Source organism: Oreochromis niloticus, linkage group LG15 (genome assembly GCF_001858045.2).
Source record: "Oreochromis niloticus isolate F11D_XX linkage group LG15, O_niloticus_UMD_NMBU, whole genome shotgun sequence".
In the NCBI taxonomy this organism is placed as follows: Eukaryota; Metazoa; Chordata; class Actinopteri; order Cichliformes; family Cichlidae; genus Oreochromis; species Oreochromis niloticus.
The window spans coordinates 13,221,691-13,243,213 of record NC_031980.2 but is presented as its reverse complement, the minus strand read 5'-3'; the positions used below and the strand labels follow the sequence as shown (position 1 = coordinate 13,243,213).

The 21,523-nt window shown below is 38.7% G+C and overlaps 1 protein-coding gene across 1 annotated transcript; it reads right to left on the bottom strand.

Moving 5' to 3' along the window:
- On the bottom strand, positions 1-20,056 carry apobb.1 (apolipoprotein Bb, tandem duplicate 1). The gene is given in 34 exon segments (XM_019345512.2): positions 1-1,240; positions 1,857-2,043; positions 2,212-2,323; positions 2,417-4,597; positions 4,600-6,942; positions 6,945-8,117; positions 8,357-8,730; positions 8,819-8,928; positions 9,054-9,116; positions 9,118-9,215; positions 9,551-9,723; positions 9,808-9,943; positions 9,946-10,017; positions 10,319-10,449; positions 10,538-10,720; positions 10,926-11,131; positions 11,222-11,389; positions 11,479-11,549; positions 11,552-11,672; positions 13,740-13,919; positions 14,004-14,199; positions 14,278-14,489; positions 15,799-15,945; positions 16,437-16,551; positions 16,667-17,111; positions 17,204-17,289; positions 17,392-17,516; positions 17,744-17,896; positions 18,045-18,192; positions 18,271-18,416; positions 18,509-18,621; positions 18,715-18,747; positions 19,037-19,205; positions 19,871-20,056. Coding segments are annotated over 33 exon segments (11,052 nt in total). The 5' UTR covers positions 19,092-19,205; positions 19,871-20,056; the 3' UTR covers positions 1-244.
- Positions 20,057-21,523: the final 1,467 nt, after the last annotated feature.

Here is a 21,523-nt window from a genome sequence, read left to right as displayed (position 1 = left end):
CAGACTGCATTAATGGATTTTATTAATGCTTCTCAGTCTATGCTGGAAGGTGAGTTTGAATAACATTTTACATGTTCTACATGTTTTCTACAAAATAAACCATCTTCAGTAATGGTGTAGCCGGTGTATCTGCTGAACTTATTGTTATAAATATTGAAAAGCTATTTGTCCGTACTCTTTCCAAGAATGTGCTCTGAATGGATGGTAGTGCTTCCTATGTACTTAGGCTTCACTCTTTGATGCTTTATTGTTGAAAGTGAAATGGAAGGTCAATCTCAAGCTTTCCATCTCTGACTGTCACGTGGGCTTGAGCTTCCTCTGAAGCTTGCTGCAGAACCCCATGAACCACATTATTGAACTGATGTACTACATACATAAACACATTTATAATGTACTCGCACACCATGTTGAACTCCTCCATAGTGAAGGCAGAGATCTGGTCAACTATGTTCTTTAGGTCCGTGACAAAGTTACGATAGAGCTGATTGATATTGACAAACATTGCATCTAAATAGTCTGACTTGAGAGAGTCTACAAATTCCTGCGATTTCTCAACAATAGCCTCCAGGGTCTCACCTATTTTCACTAGCATTGTGTCAAGACTCTCCATGTTTTTTACAAAATTCACAATTTCCTCAGAGATTTTCTTGGAAAGTTTTTTGACTTGATCTATGATCTGCCTTCCAGTGACTGCATCACCAACCGGCATCTGCATTTTCACATTGCTCAACCTTTCAACAAAAAAGTTATAGGCAGCCTCCATGTTCTCATAGATAATCTGAATGGTTACTTCTAGCATAGCAGCAATGCTGCTAGTTAGCTTCTTTAAGACCTCAGGGAGAGTGGTCATCTCATCTGACCCAGGCACTTTGAACCTGGTCTCCCTTAAGACCTTAATGACAGCATTTAGGAAGACCTGGACAGTTTTCTGGTATTGCACAATGAAGTTCTTGAAGAAAATTGAAAGCTGGCTCATTTGAACATCATAATTGGTTGTAGCATTATAGACTTCATTGATGTGGTTAATGACAGAGTCCTTTAACATCTCCATGTACCCTGTGAACTGATACTTGTCAGTAAACTCTTTGAATGTTGAGATTATGGAAGGAAGTGTCATCTTGATCAGAGAGAGTATTGCTGTAGGTGTCTCCATGTTGTAAACAATCTGTAGATTCATCTTGTCATTATCCTTGGGAGTAGATCTGATGACCAAGATGTCAACATCAACCTCTGGGGCAGACTAGAAAAAAGAAAAAAACAAAACAAAACAAAACAAAACAAAAGAAAGTAACATTTAGAAACCAAAATCTTAATTTATCGTTGTACTGACATTCTTCTTCTTCTCCTTCTTCAGCTGCTCCTTTTAGGGGTCGCCACAGTGGCTCATCTGCCTTCATACCATACTATCCTTGGAATCCTCTTCTGTGTCACCAACCCTCTCCATGTCTTCCTTTACTACATTTAGAAACCTATTCTGAGGGCCTTCTCTCTGGCAACTGCATCTTTAACAACTTTTGTTCAATATATCAACTATCCCTCCTCTGTACCATGTCAATCCTGTTTCTCTCACTTTGTATGTAAAGCACACAACCTGCGTTGCCCCCAAACATCTTAACATCTACGGTCTATCTACCCATCTACTCCTTGTTTTTTTAACCTTTCCATTTGTCTCCTTCTCATTCACACATATGTGATCTGTATGGCGTTTACATTTCCATGTCTATCGTTAGATACCCTAACATGTTGCACATCCTTCCCAGCTCGATCTCTCTGCCTAGCCATTTGATCCAGTGCCTTTCTTCCTTGTATTTCCTTTGTGTCCATTGTATTAAAATGATCTTGCTAACAATACTTACAGGGTAACGGCCATAGACTTTTGCACTCATCTGGGATGGGACTGCACGACTGAACTGAAGGCCCAGAAGGCCAGTGGCTGGAGAAGATACTGAGGCACTGATACCATCGCTGTGTGTAGCATATTGAAGGTTCACATCAGTGAAAGTATGACTGGTGAAGTCCACATTCAGTGCATGTTGTTGAACACTGGAATAAAGGGAAATATTGAAATCACAATTGCTCCTCATCTGTTGTTACATGCAAAAGATACGCAAATATGCAATTTACATATGAAAATACACAATAAAGCATGAATTATAGCTTTGTGCATTTTCCTAAAATAACACATTTTAAAACAAACATATTGATTATTACCTCATAGCTTCCATAATGGCATGGTTGACATTCACGGTCAGGTCAGCATGTGTCAGTGTGATTTGGTTAATCATGTTGAAAGCTTCATTCTCAAAGTTTACAGTAGAAGAAGCTATATAAAGAAATTTCATCAAATTTAGTGCTCAACAGTGCTTAAAAAAGATAAAGACAGATAGAGGTTTTTAGGGAATTTTAATCAACTCACCATCCATGTTGTATTCCAAGATCACAAAAGCAGAGGTTGCAGAGGACTTAGCAACTGCTGTGATGACAGGAGCACGGCTTTCTACTGCAGCTGCCATGCTTGTAGTGTACAGTGGGCTGACAAGTGTAGAATTAGTAAAGATGTGCTGCTTGGCAGCTGTTACTTCAACAACAGTCTTCTCAGAGAAAGCAAAGTCACCCATGTTGGTTGGCTGAGACACGTCAATGTCAATATCAACAGTCAAGGAGGAGGCTGGTGCAAAATCCATTTTGGCTTGGGCAATATGCTTCCCTTTGGTATTGAAGTTGAACAGGTTTGCCTCATTGTTGCCAGTATACTTCAGCACTGCATACAAATGGCTCATGGAGGCTTCAATGGAAAGATTCTCATTTACATCCATATCAATGACTTTGGTTGTACCATGGTTAAACTTGGTATCAATAATAACTTTAGAAGTTGAGCGCAGGGCGTCTTTATTCAGGAACACATTAGCTTCATTATCTAGCAGTCCATAAAGAAGGTAGTCCTCATAGACTGTGCCATCCATGTTTGCTCTAGTAAAGGACTCCATGGAAATATAATCAGAGGTTCCTTCAAGCTTCAGGCTGTGGTCTGCCTCAGCCCTTCCAACAGTTTTGATCACAGGAATATTCAAATTACCACTTATCCTCAAGGTGGAAATGGCATTTGCTTTGGTTTTTGTGTCTGCAGCCAGTTTTTGGTTTGCTTGCATGTCTAGTATTGGCAGGGTAATATTTGCAACTGTTGCCACAGAGACTTCAGTGTCATAAGTATCAGCGCTCAGAGTGATGGTGCTGTCATGAGTTCCTGCAATACGAGTGTTTTCTAGGGACAGGGAGTTAGCCATCTTGAATCCCCTCTTGGTGGTAAGACTAGTAGTGCCAGCAAGTTTGACTTGAAGGTCCTCAAACATAGAGGTTGTGGTAGCTTCAAGACGGAACATAAGATCATCTTCTGTATACATTCTGCCATTAGCAATCAGATTAATAATGGCAGACTTGACAGACAGTTCTGTTACTAGATTGCCCACACAGGGAATTTGGATCAAGCCCATCATATCAACAAGCGGGGCTGCCTTGCTTTTCTGGTAAATAATCTTAGTATTCACATCCAGAGACTGGTCAGTGGTAGTCAAAATGTTTTCCAATCCAGCCTGATCATACAAGTTCAGATCATTGATGGCAGGAGTATGAAAGTCAACAAAAGGCAGATCAATCTCAGGAATACTGATGGGGTATTTCAGAAAGTCAAGACTGGCCTCACTTTCCATGGCAGCAAAGATTCCAACTTCATTTACATTATTTTCAAGAGTGAAGTTGTACAAGATTTTGTACTGGTTAAAACGAGTCAGAATGACTGTATTCATCTTTTGACTGTCAGGACTGATGTGGGCCAAGTAATCATTCTGTAGTTCTATTTTAGCAGTCGAAAATTCAAAACTGTTGACCTTAACATTTCCTTTGTTTTGAAAGTCAAAGAAAAACTCACCAGGGTGAGCTATAACGCTTATTGCATTGGAAAGTCTACCAGTGACTGCACCATAGAGTTCTGTGTCTTTGTTTGCTTTCAACTCAACCTTCATGTCATGAAGGTTTGCATATCCAGATGCAACAAGAAGACTGTTCTTAATAATTGGTGCTTCTGCTTCATTGCGAACATTAAACTTGAAGTAGGAAAATGTGCTAACTTCAGCACTAATATGTTGTTTCATCTTTAACATGGAACAGTCTGTGTCACCACTGAAAGATATGGTGACAATGCTGGGAGTGAATGACAACTCTAACTTGCTGTTGTGGCTATCATCACCATTAAACGTTCCTGTATTGTCAGCTGTTAGAGTAAGCGTGTAGCCATCTTGGCGAACAAGTGATTTCTGTTTTAGAGCTACCTCATTTCTGACAATGACATAACTGCCACTTCGAAGGTCCACTAAATGTGTGTATGTTGTATCAAGAGAAGCAGTCATTCCCCCTTCCCTAGCAATAAAGGCTGTGTTTACAAAGGTAGAAGTGTAAGGTCCAGTAGTGACCTTAATTTCAGTTTTTGCTTGGGCCTGAGCTGATAGGCCATAGAGAGTGACAGATGCCTGATGATCAACTCCAAGAAAATCGTGCCTGAACTTTACTGTCTCTGCAAAGACAACACGTCTCATTTTGGGATTGCAATGCGAGCAGTGGAATCTAGTTTGTAATTGAGAATTTCAAAATTTGGAGAGTTTCCAATGGAAGTGAAAAATCCCTTGAACTGAGGCGTCATTGCATTCTCAGTTGCCTTCTTAAACTCAGCAGATGTCTCCATTGTGTAGATGGGAGTCTGGAGTTTGAGTTCACCAAAGAGTTTACCGAAAGATGGGACCACAATTTCAGTTGGAATGGTTGGCAAGCTTATTTCAGGGACTTGAAGAAACTTGACAAGTTTTTCTGTAGGAACTTCTGGAATTTGGAGGAATGAGTTCTGAGAAAAAGTGATCTCTGGGAGGGTTACTTCAGGGATGGAAGGAAAGTAGTTCATCGACAAATCTCCAAAGAAAGCATCCATGTCAAACATGCTAATCTTAAAGTTTACAATTAAATCAATAAGTTTAATAATTCTCTGCTTGATGTCATCAATTGAGATTGTGGTGGCTTCAACAGTGTGTAACCCAAAGATAGTGAACTCGGGGATGTGAAGCTGAGTTGGGATATCAAGGCTTGTAATTTTGTCTTTGACAAGTTGGGGAACTCTCTTAAGAGTATTAAGCACAACCTCATCAAAGATATCCAGTAGAGTTTTAAAAACTTCAGCTACTTTGATTTCTCTTAAGTGTTCTGAAAGGTCTCGAACAGATAATAACACAACATTGACAAAATCTCTTATTGCCCCAAGTACCTCAAGAATTTTATCATTTCTAAAAATCTCATCCATGAATGGTTCAAATACCCTAATCATATTATTAACAAACTCCACAAATGTATTATCATTTAATGACTTAAGCGAATCCACAATCCATTCAATAAACATGTTAATGTCTTGAATTATTACTTTTACCTCAGTTGTTTTCACAGAGTTGATAATAATCTCGGAGATATACATTAAAAGCCAATAAGATGCCTTTATGACTTCCGCGAGAGTAGTGATGGTTTCGTCAATCTTGATCTTTTTCACGACCTCCACAGCTTTATCTAAGATTGCTTGAAAATTTTTGTCAGCCTCAAGCTTTGCAATCAGTTCACTTAATTTGGAAGTTATTGTGTTAATCTTATTTACAATATCAAAGTCCTGAATAATTTTCTGAATAAAATCTGTTATGTGGCTGACAATGTTCGTGGGAATGTAGCTCGTTAATAACTCGATATGAGCTTTTAAGGATGACGTGAAGCTCTTTAGCTCAGCAACAGAAATCTCCAATGTTTCTTTTATACCTCTGAGGATTGACTGTAGTTTGGCTTTGATTTCATCCTTGCCAGCAATATCATGTAGGAATGCAAAGCTGCTGCCCTCAAACTCTTGGATGATTTCTCTTATGGTTTCAATTGCATATACAATACTGGACTCGATATCATATTCCTCATTAAGGTTATTCAGCCATTCCTGGATCGCTTGAATAGTGGTTTCAGGGAAATTGCCACTAAAAATAGTTTCATTCATCACATCAACAAAATTCTGGATGTAAACAGAGAGATTAGCTAGTAGTTTCTCAATAGTAACATTTAGGTTCCTCAAAAATGTTTCCACATCATTCATGGAGATAGTATATTTCTGAATTAAATGACTGAAAAACTCCTTCAGTTGAATTATCTTGCCTTCTATATTCAATTCAGTAAGTAGGTCACTTATATGTTGCGGAAGAGCCTTAACTTTAGCCCTTATAGTCTCATTGTTGATCGAGTGGTGCAGTGCATCTGCAACATTCACAAAAAATCCCTTGTGGTGGTCCAGGAGGGCAAGCAGATTTGGAATCTGAATTATGTGACTATCTGTGTTCTTGTCATATTTGAGGAAGCCAGAGACAGTGAACTCCTGGTTGTCTGTGGAAGCTGCGTTAATAATGTTTGTAACGATTGTACTAGAAACCTCAATTCCAGTTTTCTCAGCAGTGTTATAAACTTCTATGCTCTGATCAAAGGTGTGCTCATTTATTTTAGACTTGAATTTAAAACTAGTCTTTTGCTCTTGGAGTGACAAAGAAGTAATCATCTTGTTGTCAAATGTGGTCTCAAGGGAAAACCCATTATTCAGTTGATGGGTTACGGATGCCCTGCCTTCATTTGAGCTGGCAAGAGCCATGGGCTGAGCTCTAAAGAGAAACTTATTGTAGATCTGGGCACTCTCTCTTCTATAAATGGCCATATCTCCTTCAGCATTCAATATGGCATCCAAGTTGAAATCGAAAGGAACAATATTGCAACGTACAGTGTGGCTAAAGCGCACTGGCTCTGAGTTAAAGCGGACATCATTGGTAATCATGGCAGCAAGGCCGATAACTTCAACTTCAGTGTTGTGGCTCATGTGAGTTCCAAGGAATTTCCAGTGGTGCTGCATTTTGCATTAGCACTCATATCAACATAACTGATCTGATAGGTGTGCTTGAGCTCTTCTTCACCATTGTTGGCTTTCAAAACTCCACTCAGATCCATCTTGTCAAGCCCTGCCTGCAGCTGTGCCTGATTAATAAAGTTAGCACTCAGGAGATTTAGATTGTTGTTAACATTTGAAGAAACACTGTGGGGGTTCAGGTCGAAGGTGATATCATGAGTGTAAGAGGCATAATCCCTTGCAGAGGCTTCAGCCTTTGAGTTGAAGTTAAGGCCGGAGAGAGTTATGGTCAAATTGTTGGTGTTGTCAACCTTGATTTCATACATCGCAGCCCTGTTGGTAATAGATAGAGTAGCTCTCGTAGCATCAACCTCGGCATCAAAGGTGTTTTCCATGGACAGCGGGCTATGGAGAGTAGTTGTTCCTTTTGAGGTGAAACCATCTTTATTCATTCTCAGAATGACCTTATGAGTAACCTCATTTTCAAGAAGCTTCACATTGGCATCATTATTTATAGCCAGACCATTGACATCAAGAGAGGCGGTCAGCAAAGAGTAAACATGATTTTCAGAGTGGTCTGTGTTTGTTTCCATCCTCAAGATGACTTCACCAGCACCAGCAGAGGCTTCCATCTGATTTTGCATTTTCATGCCAAGAGCAAGGGCATTTGCAGCACATATCAGTTTTACTCTGCTGTCTCTGACGGAAAACTCAGCATTGTGAGTGATGACATCAAAGGCACTGGTGTTAGACACAAGTGAGACTTCCCCATTGATATAGGTTCCTGTAATTACATTCTGGGCCTTAACAAGTGTGGAATCTACCTGAAAATTAGAATCAAACTTTACTTCTGGCCTGAATGGGAAGATGGTGAAGGACTGGATTGAGAGAGTCCTGCCATAAATGGGTCCAGCTTCAAATGCCACCTCAAATTTGTTGTCAGCAGACATTTCCTCATGGTTTATTCCAGCCATACCAGTGTGCTCTGTCTCAACACTGAGACCAAGTGGACTTCTAGCTTCTATCTTGGTGTTTGTTTTCAAATTAATTGCATCAGAGATGATTGCATCTTCAACAATGCTAATACTGGCTTCAATGAATTTGTGGGCCAAAGAACTTTCAAATTGGGCTTTGATGGAATCGGTAGTGGCCACTTTTCCTGAGCCTAGATTAAAAAAACAAAAACACACAAGGACAAAAAACAAAAAAACTGCTTAATTGCTGACTAATAACTTCAGAATCCCTATGGTGACTACTTTACCAGAAAAGATCAATTTGCTTGTATAAAATATCCATATATACATCAAGAATCTCTTGAAAACTATTCCAACACAAAAAACAGCGCTTCATTTGAACTACACATTAGCAACTTTAAATTTATCATTGATCTTGAGTGTGAAGTACCTTCAAGCTTTATTGAAAGAATGTCGATTGGGGAGGTTCCTTTGATGACAAACTTGGCTGAGTAGCTTTGTGATTCTTCTTGGTCTAGGCCGAAAGCCACAGAGGCCTCTGTGTCATATAAGTTGCTTTTCATCACTGTTGAAACCTCAGCTCTACCAAACAAGGGAATAGATAGCGTGATGCTCTCAGGAACAACAAACTCTGGGATGGGAATCTCCATAGAGGGGATTTCCAGTCCATACTGCTGTAGAGACAGGCCTGGTGTGGTCAAAGCTGGTGGGAAGTTAAGCTCTTCTGTTGACTTTCCTCCAAGTGGCACAGGGATAGCAATTGTGAAGCGATTATTGTTTATGTAATAGATGGCCGTTGCCTCACTATTAAAAAGACAAAAGTAAATATCTGGTTGTTTAGGGAGAAAAATTAGACAGTTTTAATATTTACCATGAGGTTTAATACACTTACGTATTCAGGAATAGTGTCTCTGGTAGGGAAATCTCTGGCATGTCAGGCAATCTGAAGTTCCGAATGTAAGGGAAATCAGCACCATACTTTTCCATGTAATTGTTTGCTGCCTGAAAACAGGAACCATTATTATTTCATTACAACATTTCCTCTGGGATTAATAAAGTACTGTGATTCTGTTTTTGAGTTCATGTTTTTTTAAGAAAAACATTTGTATAATTGAGCAAATATGTACCTCCACAAACTTCTTGAAGATATGACGAACTTTCATGTCAGTTTGTCCCACTTGCATGTCAAGAAAGATCATTGCCATAATTTTTAATCAAGTCACCCTTGGGCAACATGGTGGTCTTGGCGTTCACATCCGACTTGACCTCAACCTCAATTTTTGTGGTGTCTAAAATGATAAAGAAGAGAGCACTGAATAAAATCCAGAACAAAGTTACTTTATGAGAAAAATCAAATTCAGATTTTTTATTTTAAAGATTATATCATAGCCTGCATATAGCTATTAGAAATGGGTCACTCTGTCTTGATCATAGTTGCCTTTAAATGGTCAGTAAAACCATCTTTTAGGCTCCAATTATTAACTATGATTTTCAGAGTGACAGATATTTCTACAGATAGGAGAATGTCATTTTTCATACCTTGATACACAAAAGCAACAATATGCAACTGTTAAATAACTTGTGATGGGACATTTAGAACACTGTCACTGAAAAAGCAATTTACCATATTTGATATTGATTTTCTGTTGAGAGTTGGCATCCATGACCTTGATTTCACTCTTAAGCTCCAGTTCTACTTCTTCATCACGTTTCATTGTAGCTGTGACAGTGGCATCAGCACTGATTGATGGGACCAGAAGTTGGACTTGGAGCATACCTTCCTTCATGGCCTTCAGACTGAAAGAACATATACATCTTGCTGTTAATGATAGCAGTGAGATTAAAAAATTATTTGTCAGTGATCTGTAGTTGCTTTCTTACTTGGCACGACCAACCAGGGAGAGCTGAGGAACATTGTTGTTTAAAAATTCGAGAAAGATGGTGTGAGTTCCTCTGCCCTTTGTGTTTCCATCCACAACACCCAGCCTAACTCCAGCCTCCACATCGTGGTCAGGGACTGGATGTCGGCACTGACGACATGCCTCCTTCTGTTATATTTCATGACTGCTCTGGCTTCAGTTGGCTCTGCACCTGTTGTTGACCAATTGAATAACTAAAGTTACAGTTACGTCCATAATTTGTTGGACAACAGAATGATGGAAAGAGAAAAGTATGGGAAGGAGAGAGATGCATGACAACCTCTATATTTCTAAGCAGTTAATGCAATACTTATTAAACCCCTTTGAATTAAAGCTGAAAGCCTGCATTCAAATTTAAAATACGCTGTGGTGGTGTAAGAAGACAAAATTATAAAAATGTTGTCTTTGTCCAAAAAATTATGATTTAACTGTAAACCAATTAAAAGAAGAAAATATCAAATATTGTACATTACCGTCAGCTTTTAGAATAAACTTCAAGGAATCAACTTTCTGCCGGCCATTGTCTCCCTCGCTGAGGAGTTCATAGGCAATAGTGGCTGTGTACTCTGAAACTTCACCAGTTGGGTGCAGCTCCACAACATATCTGTTAAGTTAAATTGACAGTATTTATTTATTAAATAATTAAATTTAAGAGACAGTTATTTGCTGGTGGTTAAGAATATTTCACACACTTGCTGTCTCCAGTGAGGGGGAAGTAGGGCACTGTCTCCTGAGAGGAAGCGTCAATGTATTGCAGAGCAGTGCAGTATTTCATTCCCACAAAGGCAGGACTACACTCACTAACATCAACCTTGTCCCTCACCATAGGAGGGATGGTCTTCACCTCCGATCCCGTCACAGCCACAAGGTTGTTTCTAAATAGGAATTGTAGCAAAGGAAAAATGCAATTCTGTCCTAAATTTAATTTAATCAAAGATACATAGAAACAAAGGTTGGTTTATTTTACTTTGACAAACATTGGCCAGGTTATACTTCAAGATAAGAGTTAATCAGCTGCTTTCTCTGCATTCATATTGGAGAAAAGTTACATTATATATTAAAGGTCTAGCTTTCGCTTACGTCATTTTGATGAGCTTTGTTGGACTTGTTGGAGCAGGGATGGTCAACTTAATATTATCATGACCAAAGGTGATCTTGGCATGGAGGCCACTTTCATGGAAAATGTTGGTGTGCATTTCTAATCCAGAGTTGACATATTCAGGGATGTGAGAGCCAATCTGAGTTGCAAACTCAATACCAGCAGAGGGCATGAAGGTCACTTCACTCTGTGTGGAAACAAGAGAAAGGTTAACACCTGTGATGATGTGGTGAAAAAAAATGACAGGTGGCATTTAAATATATTTATGGAGAATTACCATGTCACGAGCAATCCTCAGTCCACCCTTGATACCGGGTGTAAAAGTACCAGAGAGTGCAATCCTCAGAGGCACACCGGTGACAGTAGGCAGGAAGAACTCATTGTCCATGAAGACGTAGTGGGCAAAAATTGTATTGTCAGAGTTCACCATTAGTGCTCTAATTAACTGTGGAAAATAAAAACACACGTATAATAGAATCTTTAAATCATTAGCAATTGATTGCTCACTGTGAATGTCCTTTAACTTTATCTTACATCAGTTGGGAACATCTTTAACATGTTGTTGATCATCGTAGCAGCAGAGTAGGCTATCTCCTCCATTTCATGGTCTTCAGATATCCCAGCTCATTTCCCAAAAGTCTCAGATAAACCATTGCCTCTGGAGACTGCATGGTCTTCAGCTCTCTCACCAGTTTGTTGAGATTTTGTCCGATCTCCTTCATCAGGTTCTAGGAGGCCAAAATATAGGCAAACAATTTAAAATGTTACCCACTGAAAGAATTCATATTAATTTAAAGTCTGACTAACGTAAAACAGATTGCTCTTCAATTCAATTCAATTCAATTTTTATATAATGCCTAATCACAGCAGCAGTGGTCTCAAGGTGGTTAATATTGTAAGGTATTATAAGGTAGAGACCCTAATATAGAGAAATTCCAGTAGTCGAACAACCCCCTTTGAGCATGCACTTGGCAACAGCGGGAAGGAAATCCTCCCTTGTAACCGGAAGAAACCAGGCCCAGGGAAGAAGAAATAAGTGTATAAACTAGTGTTTTAGCATCACTCTGAGGCAGGATTTTTCTATTTTTTAAATGATCTTGCACAAATGCAAGAAAGAAGTCCTACATATTTATTTAATATACAGACTGAAGGACATATCCTTGTTAGAAATTACTATAAGAGTCCTCAGTGTCACCGGAGGTCAATGCCATTCATGCAGTTATCTTATTAGATACCATTTTTCTAAGGTTTTTAAGTTTTATATCAGTTTAGAAGTTGAGAATGGATAGAAAGAGCTGGGTATCATCTGCATCTGCATAGCAATGAAAATTTATGCTACGCCTAAGAGGAGCATCTGTAATGTAAACAGAATTGGTCCTAGCATGGAACCCTGTAGAGTTTCGTAATTTACCTCAGCGTGTGAGGAGACTCCCCATTTACATAAACAAATTGGAATCTGTTAGATATGATTCAAACCACTGTGGCACAGTACCTTTAATTCCTACTGCATGCTCTAATCTTTGTAATACAACACGTTGCTCAACAGTATCAAACGCTACACTGAGGTCTAGCAGGACAAGCACAGAGATGAGTCCACTGTCAGAGCCAATAAGAAGATCATTTGTAACCTTCACTAATACTGGTTCAGTACTGTGATGAGTTCTGAAGTCTAACTGAAATGAACCATTCCTCCGACCTGATCGGTTACACCCCACTTTTCAGTTATTTATTTGTAAAAAATGTTTGGAATAATGTATGATTTTCGTTCCACTTCTCAAGTGTACACCACTTTGTATTGGTCTTTCACGTGGAATTCCAATCAAATTGATTCATGTTTGTGGCTGTAATGTGACAAAATGTGGAAATGTTCAAGGGGGCCGAATACTTTTGCAAGCCACTGTAGCCAAACATGTCACTCCTGATCTGACTGGAGAGGGAACCAGAGAAAGCTAGAGTCCAACATGTGTTAGCAATGTTACACACCTGTTTAGTATTCATTTTAGTGATGTCAAATTTATGGAACTGGGAGTCATTAAATTATAATTTTAGTAAATCTACATTTGTCTTTAGAGAGAAGTTTCAGGGTTCCTTCAATGTCGCCTGCTCTGGCCCCAGGAAGATAATTGACTATTGTTGCAGGTGTCTCTAACATCACACTTCTCAAAACAGATTCACCAATATCCAGAGTTTGTTCCTCAGTGTGTGTGTAGGTGTCTGTTTAGGATCAAGGCTCCTCCTTGTGGTCCCCTAGCCAGCCTGTTTTCTATGGCTGCTCAGGACAGTCTGCTGGGGGAGGGCGAACGGTGGCTAAGCTACCCTCACCTGCACTGACTGCTGGGGCCAGGCTAGCTACAGGATTTTCTAGGTTGTGGTGACAGGTGTCCAATTCACTGATCCTGGCCTTCAAAGCTGCAAACAGGGTACATTTCTTGCAAGTATTGTTATTACTAAAGGGAAGAGGAGTAGCTAAACATCTGACACACTGAGCAGTTCAGTGCGGGTGGTTGAGCTAAGCTAAGCTAAGCTAGGCTAGTGAACTCCTAAAGACAAAATCAATTAACCCTGTTAATATAATTAACTGGTTATTCAAGTTATACAAAGAAAATTAAGATTACACTATAAGACAGGTAATTATCTGTTTTAATTAAATTAATGTTTTAGTTAAATAGATCATCTACACAAAATACCATGTGGGCAAAACAAATGTGCAATGTGCATTGTAACTGGAACAGAAAGTGATACAATACAGCAGAGAGTCAACACCATGTAAGTGCACCACCCCACGACTGAAATACCTGTCTATTTATCTGGTCCGTCTTCAAGGCAGGGATCACGTTCTGCATGACCTCGCGGATTCTTTGTGGCATGTTGTCAGACACAAAATACATAGTCTGCATGGCAGTGTCAGGGAAGAATCCATTTTCTCCAAACAAAGCTTCGATAGTCGGCTCAAATCCTGTCCCCTCCATACCGATCTTCAAAGGTGACAGATTTATTCTGTTAAACCGAACATTTCAAAACAGTGTCTCAATTTGCAGTAAATGGCCCAAAATCGTTACCTCCACCATGTCAATGTCATAGCCAAATGCCTTGAGAGTCATTTCAAGCATGACCTCCTTGGGCAGGTAGCTTGTACCCTCAAAGATCATATTGCCCTCCAAAGATCCAAACATGTAGTTGCGAGAGAACTTTGTGGGGTCCATAATGGGCCCAATCTCATTACCCTGAATGGCATCCTGAAGTTTATGTCTCAGCCTGTAGAAAAAAAAATAGTCGAGTTATTGTGAGCGAATTGGAATAACAACTTTCTATTTACCAATAATTCTCACTTACGCTTGAGTCTCTGACCCAGATGAGGACAAAATGTTGGTAATGTGGGAGATGACAAAGCTCTTGACTTGTTGGTCCTGTATATTGGGCAAGGCATTCACCATCCGGGCAAGTTCACTTAGCTGAGGGTTTTTCATAAGTACCAGATATGCAGCAATACGTTTTTGCATGGGACTAGTGCTGTCCAGAAGAACCTGCATAAACTCCTCTCTGCCCTGTGACCAAAGTACATAAAAAAATTCATCTAAAAAAGTCATTATATGGGTCTGACTAATTGTCTGACTTGAAAGGAGACCAAATTTAATGACATGCTGCATTGGTAGAGTGTTGGTTAAAAGTTTACATGTACTCGTTATTGGCATGAATGTCACAGTAATTTGGGACTTGTAATGATTTCTTTGAAATGTTCTTTTTCCAGGGTGGAGTGATTGTACAACATACATCTTTCAAGTCTTTGAAAAACAACATTTGGGTACACAAATTTGAATTTATTTAGGATTTTCTATTATCTACACAGGGTCAAACATATGCATACAAGTATAAATACACCCCAATAAATATTTGATTAAATGTCCCTTAGAAAGATGCCCCTCAAAGATACTTTTGGTAGTTTGTTGGCATTCAAAGGAATCATTAAACTCATAAAATTAACATGACATTCATGCCCATGATGTGGGAAGACAAAAGAGATGAGTAGAATTGTTCACAGCAAGAGGTTAAGAAGTGCTCACAGTGTATGACAGTGAATCACAATAAGTCCTGCAGCACTATGAGCCTATAGCATCTTAAATAAGTGATGGTTCAGGGTCATCAAATCCAGGATTAAGTGTAATCTTCATCAGAAAGCACAGTTTAATCGTAAAAGTAGGGATGGTGTGTATGCTCCAACTCCAAACTGGGAGCTGGTTCCAAGGGGAGGGGCCTGATAGCTGAAGGCCTTTCCTCCCATTCTACTTTTAGGGACTGTGGGAAAAACATGTAAGCCTGCAGTCTGAAAGTTAATTGATCTGTAAAGATAACATGGTACTTGGGGCTCTTTACAATATGGTGGAACCTGATTATTTAAGACTTTGTATGTGAAGTGAAGGATCTAAAATTCAATTCTGGATTTAATAGGGAGAGAAAGAAGAGATGATAACACGGGGAAATATCTCTCTTTCTTACGCTTGTTAGTACTCTCACTACACTATTTTGAAGCAGCAATGAAATTGTGTGCAGTGTTATCTAATAATGTTATCCAAAGGAAACATATATGTTGTAAGTTCGCACAGAACTCTGTCGAACTAAATGAAAATTTCATTTAATACTCCTGCCATGTGATAATTTCTATAATGCATTTTTGTGATCAGTGATATCAGATGCTACACTGAGTTGCAACTCTTCACTAGTGCTTTATCTGTGCTTTGTTGCACTGTAAATCCTGACTGAAATTCTTCAAATAAACCATTTCTGCAAGTGATCAGGTAACTATTTGAGAACTACTCTTTCAAGAATTTCTAAAAGAAACTTTTTTAAATAGGTTACCTCCTCAGGGAGAGGGGTCAGCCTGTAGACTTGAATTGCAGCTTGTTGCACAGCCAGGGAAGCTGTAGGTGTTTTCACACAGTTGATCACAGCTGTCCTGAGTGCTGGACTAGCAGGTACCACAGCTGGAGCCATGTTTCCAATAACCTAAGATTAAAAGTAAAGCAAATAATCAACACATGAAGAAGAATATAAAGTCATACATGCTTCACATGCTCATACAGGTGAGATCATGATATCTTGGTTTGTTATGGGCAATTTTAGTGTGTTGCTCTAAAGGATCTACCTTTTAAATTTATATCATCGATTTCTGTTCATTTTACTATAATACATGAAATCTGTGTCTGTGTATGTTTGCTTGCTTCTGTGGTCGCGAACTCCTTCAACACAATCAGGAGTTGAGAAAACAAATAGGCAGACAGCCACAGCTGAGGACTCTAAAGGTTCTATATCAGATGTTACATTGTAATCATTGTTGCCTAGCAACCACCTAGCTAATAAAAACATTGTATCATCAAGATTCAATATGTGTTGATATATTTTTGCTTCAAACAATCATAATTATCATAAAAGTAATTCTCTAAATTTATTTCTACAGTAACAGTATTCTAGTTTGTAGTTATGGGCAGAATGCCTACCCTGAGTGTCATAAAAGTTTTGTCTTTGTCTCCAGAGCAGTCACCCAACTGGGAAGCCATGAACTCAGCAACAGAGTGAATCTCAGGAATTTGTTTTCCTTCAGATTTGTAAAACCTGTAAAAAGGGAAAACACAATATTTAGCCTCCAAAATGTATTTCACAAAAAAAAGAACTAGTAAAGCATTATAGATAAATCTTTCCTTGAATAAAGTCTGATTAATTTGCTTACCTCTTTACAACATTGCTCAGAGCATACATGACAGGCTTGCTGGGTTTGTATTTGGCCATCTCGAGCATATCGTGGATCAAGAGTGCAGAAGGATTGGACACGAGTCCCAAAGCAAAGACAGTTGCATCAACCTCAAGAGCGTTGGTGTCAAAGGTCCTGAGGATCTTCATGATGGCACTGCTGCATTCAGGAGTTCCACACTGAGCCAGTACCTGGTAGGTGAGGACTCGGGACACCGCAAGAGCCTCAGGGAGTGCCGCGCTCAAGGTTTCTGTTTTCATTCCACGGACCGTTGAGACAAGCTTGTGGAACAGGGGAGCCCTCCTCTCACCCTCGTTCTCAGGCAGAGTGTCCAGTTCTCTCAGGAGATTCAGAACTGCATCTTTATCCTGTACAAAACTCTTGTCCTCAACAGCCTCCATGTGGAGATCCTTGACAAGGACACCTTAGCAGACAAACACAAAGAGCATCACGAGTCTGCACTACCTTTTAGTTACAACAAATCAAAACAATGCAAATTAAACAAAAAAGCCTTACCGTGAGCAAAGATTCTGTCATTGTGAGGAGAAACTTTAACCAGGGTGAGCTCCTGCTTTCCAACATTGGCAACTCCATATTCTCTCCTTAAATATAGAAAACAGGGATAAAAACAAAACAAATGCATATCCCTGTGTGTACTTACATAGCAGAGCATTCAATAGAGTGTAGTACAAGATTTGACTTACTTATATGAGAAGGGAATAAGGATGTGGTTCTCGGTGCAGGACCCAAAGGTCATGTGTTTTTTCTCATTGTCAAACCTGTAATTGCAGCTTTGGGAGCTTCTGATCAGCTGAGCAAGAGGGTAGTGCTTAAAAGTTATAGATGAGGATGTTAGCATTGTGGATATTTGCGTTGGCACGTTTTCGTGTAATCTTTTGCAAAATTCATCTTTTCTTTCCATTATAGCTTAAATTTAACCACCAGTGTGATAAGACACATTAATATCACAGTACAACGAACAAAGGTAGAGTTTCTCTTTTGATTTGTCATAGTGTTCAAAGTTTTCAGCTCACAGCTTGTCTTTGAGTGCCTTACCATGCCGGTGATAAGAGCCAAGGGGCTGGTGTGATCTCTCATTGGGACAAATTTGTCACATCTGGACAGATCCCTGTTTAGGCTGACGTCAGTTGCAATGTCTTCTCTAGCATTGACTGCGTAATGGGTCTTGCACTTGCCGTGAATTGTAGGCTGCAGTGAATATGGTAAAGATTAGATGAAATAAATAAAAATGTATAATATATGATTACGAAACCATTTTTTAATACATATAGAATGTGGTTTAGTGGTGATATTTTTAATCCAGCTTTGTTGCACTGTGTATTTCTTTGTGTTGTACCATATTCTTGTTCTTGTCTTCTTCCAGCACAGGAACAGCCAGTGCAGAGATGATACCCCTCTTAAAGTTCAGGACAGTCGTTGTTTCACCCTCCTCAGGGTACAGTTTCACATCATACAAACCCTCAATCATGACCCTCAGGGGATACCTTTAAAAAAAAGTGTACACTCTCCAAATATACCACTTTTTTTTCAATGGTGTAAATTATCATGGAGAAATTACATACTTTTCCATTTCAGCAGCGAAGGCATCAGAGCTGGGGCTGTTGGCAAACACAGGGTTACCCTGTGCGTCCGTGTCAACAACTTCACTCAGCCTGCAGCCAGTAGTGCGTACAATAAAACTACAAGTCTGAGGCACTTCAATTTCAACCTGTGAGAGGAGGGAAATTTCTCTTTCTGAAATACATGGAATGGGAAGGGAAAAACGGATGATTTAGCATCAGTGTGAAGTGTTTCTCATACCTTGCAGGAAGCCTTGTGTCCATTCTTGAGATGTGAGGCTCCGTTGATGGCATTCAGAGATTCAGCTTCATATTGGTATTCATACTTGTGTAGGCTCTTGTACCTTTGAGCCACTAGAAGAGATGAGATCAGCGTAATGAGAACAGTTATCTTTTGGAAACTACTGCTACTGTGCAAACTTGATGTCAACATCAAAATGAACTTACAGAGACAGGTTGGTTGATCACGATCTTGTGCAACTGGAAAACAAAGATTAATCATTTGTTTTAGCACCTGTAATACAGCTAAAACGCAATGCACTACAACTTAAACCCATCTACCATGCCTACTAATAACCTAGCAAGGATTTACACATAGGTGAGTACCATCAGATGTTTTGTGTTTTCCCAATTTTTGTACATGTTGCATGTTTTTTTTTAACCTTCATTAAACAATTCTGCAAAGACTACAGTACACTGATATCTTGCAACCTTTTCAACACTGTAAAAAATACTTTTTTTAAACTGAAAGAATTTAGGAACTACTCACAAGTCAAGGCAGATGTACTGAGGAGCAGCAAAAGGCCGAGCTTTGAGTCCCCCATGATGGGTTCGTTGAAGCCCCCTCCTTTTGGGTCAACGAGCACTCCGAAATGAGACTGATTTTTTTGTACTTCAGCTTGAGGCTTTTATACTCTCAGGTGGGCCCTGTTGGGAGACTGGGAGGCATAGACAATTCTTTGAATGCTCAAAGTCCACCCTACCCTCTTGTGTGTGGAGGGACAAAGGCAAAAGGGTTTAAAAGACACTTAGAGCTGTGTTAAAAAAATCTTCTTTTATTGATGTGGTTTGTCATTCACCGATTGGATATAAAGGGTTAGTCTTAAGAGATCATCTAATAGCTACTAATTACTGTTCGCACTGTTTTTATTCTTCACTCTGTTACATTGTTAATAGGGTGCTAATAACCCACCACCAACAATTCATATTATTTCTTACACTTTCCAGTTAATGATTGTGAATGCGTATGTGATAAAGACATAGAGTTAATGAGCAATTCTACACTCTAAAATACTCAGTTGATTCAAAGACAGAGAGATTGCACACATTAAAATGGAAAAAATTGAAGATTAAAAAGGTAGCATTAAATGTCTAGTGTTACTTTGTTTATTTAACTTACTGCTTCATTTTTAGGCTACAATGATTGGTAATAACTGCCTTAAAAACACTTAAGTTAGCAAAAAGTCTTAGATTATATAACATAATAAATGCACTCCTGTACATATTTGCACTATACACGTTGTTTAAAATGGCAATGTTGCTTTACATGTACTTTTTACAGTCAAAAACCAACCAACCAACCAACAAAAATAATAATACTTACGGTGTAATGAAGTTAGATGCTTGTTTTTCTGCTCCACAGCTCAAAGTGACAACAGCAAAAACATTTGCAGACCTTGATTTGGGTTGGGACACTGAACTTTGAGCTACAAAGGTTCCTGCAAAATTTGATTAGTTGTTTGAATAGAGTCTGCTATTCTGTTTGTGGCATGAAAGGCACATGCAATAAATAAACAGCAATAACCTTGAGCTGTCTTAAGCATTATTATTATTATTATTATTTGTAAATGGTGTTTACTTCAGTCATTTATATTGCAGTATATTAAACATTTCCAATTACTATACAAATTCTTAAAAACATGAAATTGTCTTTTTTATTTGTACACTGATCTCAGAGTTACATCTAAACATTGTGTAATGGTCTGTTGCAATATATATCCTGATCAGTACTTTTTGTTGGATGCTGATAATGTTTGAACTAACACAGAGTCCAAAGGGAGCTTAAAGCGAACACTTTTTTCCTTTTCCATTTTAAATTTAAAGCTTATTTATTTTTTCTTTTGTAATAACAATATTCTAACTGAATTAAACTGTATGATCTTCTAAGTTGTAAGTTTTCTGTGTAAAGTACTTGTAAGTACTTGAGACTGGACTTTTTTGTTCAGCAGTTAAACAACATGAATCATCAAACAATTCTAAATGTAAGTCTGTGTACTTTAAAAAGGTTACCAATGTATATATAAGTAACAGTACTCGAACTATATGACCTTATAAAACATATAGGCTAATATTTGAAATACTTCAAATATTTAGTGGTAGCTGTTACTGGTGTTTTTGCACAAAACCAGCAATGCACACAACAGTAATATGGCAAATAGAAAAATTCATTCTTACTAATGTTACTGTTTTTAATGCTAAATACTACTATGTTTACACTATTACAAATTCCCCGTTTTCTTTAATCCAGTGTGTCTTTGTCTTAGTTTAATGTTCTGCAGGTAACAGGGACTTTATAATTAACCAGTCCATTCATTTCTTTGTTTTTTAATCAGCTTCTGGAGTCTGCATATTATATGGAAGATATAATCAGGTCAAGAACAACGAGACAAAGAATTCAGAGAAGGAAAACACCCCAGAGTCATCAGAGGATGAATAAACCTATTTTAGTCTCTTTGAAATCAGATGGGTACCAAATAATAATAAAAAAAATACTAATAAATAAAACTGAATCTAAACTCTGTGACCCAGGTGTACCTAGCAAGTTAGCCGCAAGTACTATTGCCCAACGAATTTTTGGGCATAAAGGTCGATACCACTGGAGATATTTTGCAAGTACTGTTAAACCTTGTTATGTATTTCTTTCTTTCTTTTAAGATGTTACAATGTAGTCTAGGATCCTGTTAGTGAATCAATTTATCCAGTAAACAGTATGGATTGAGGTACTCAGTAGTTTTCAACATAAGCTTTGAATATCGTGATGATCACTCCGTTAGTGTATTCAGAAAATATCAGGTCTTCTTTCACAGTAATACATTTTTGGGGAAAAATTCATCTATCAGTATGTTTGTGGGGGTGTAATAGTTAAGAGGAAACGATGTGGCCACACTTGGTATCAGCATGTAATCTGTGAGCTTATGGATTCTTCTGGATTCTTTGTAGTCCTGCCCCGTTTCCTAGTTTGCCATGTTTATCCGTC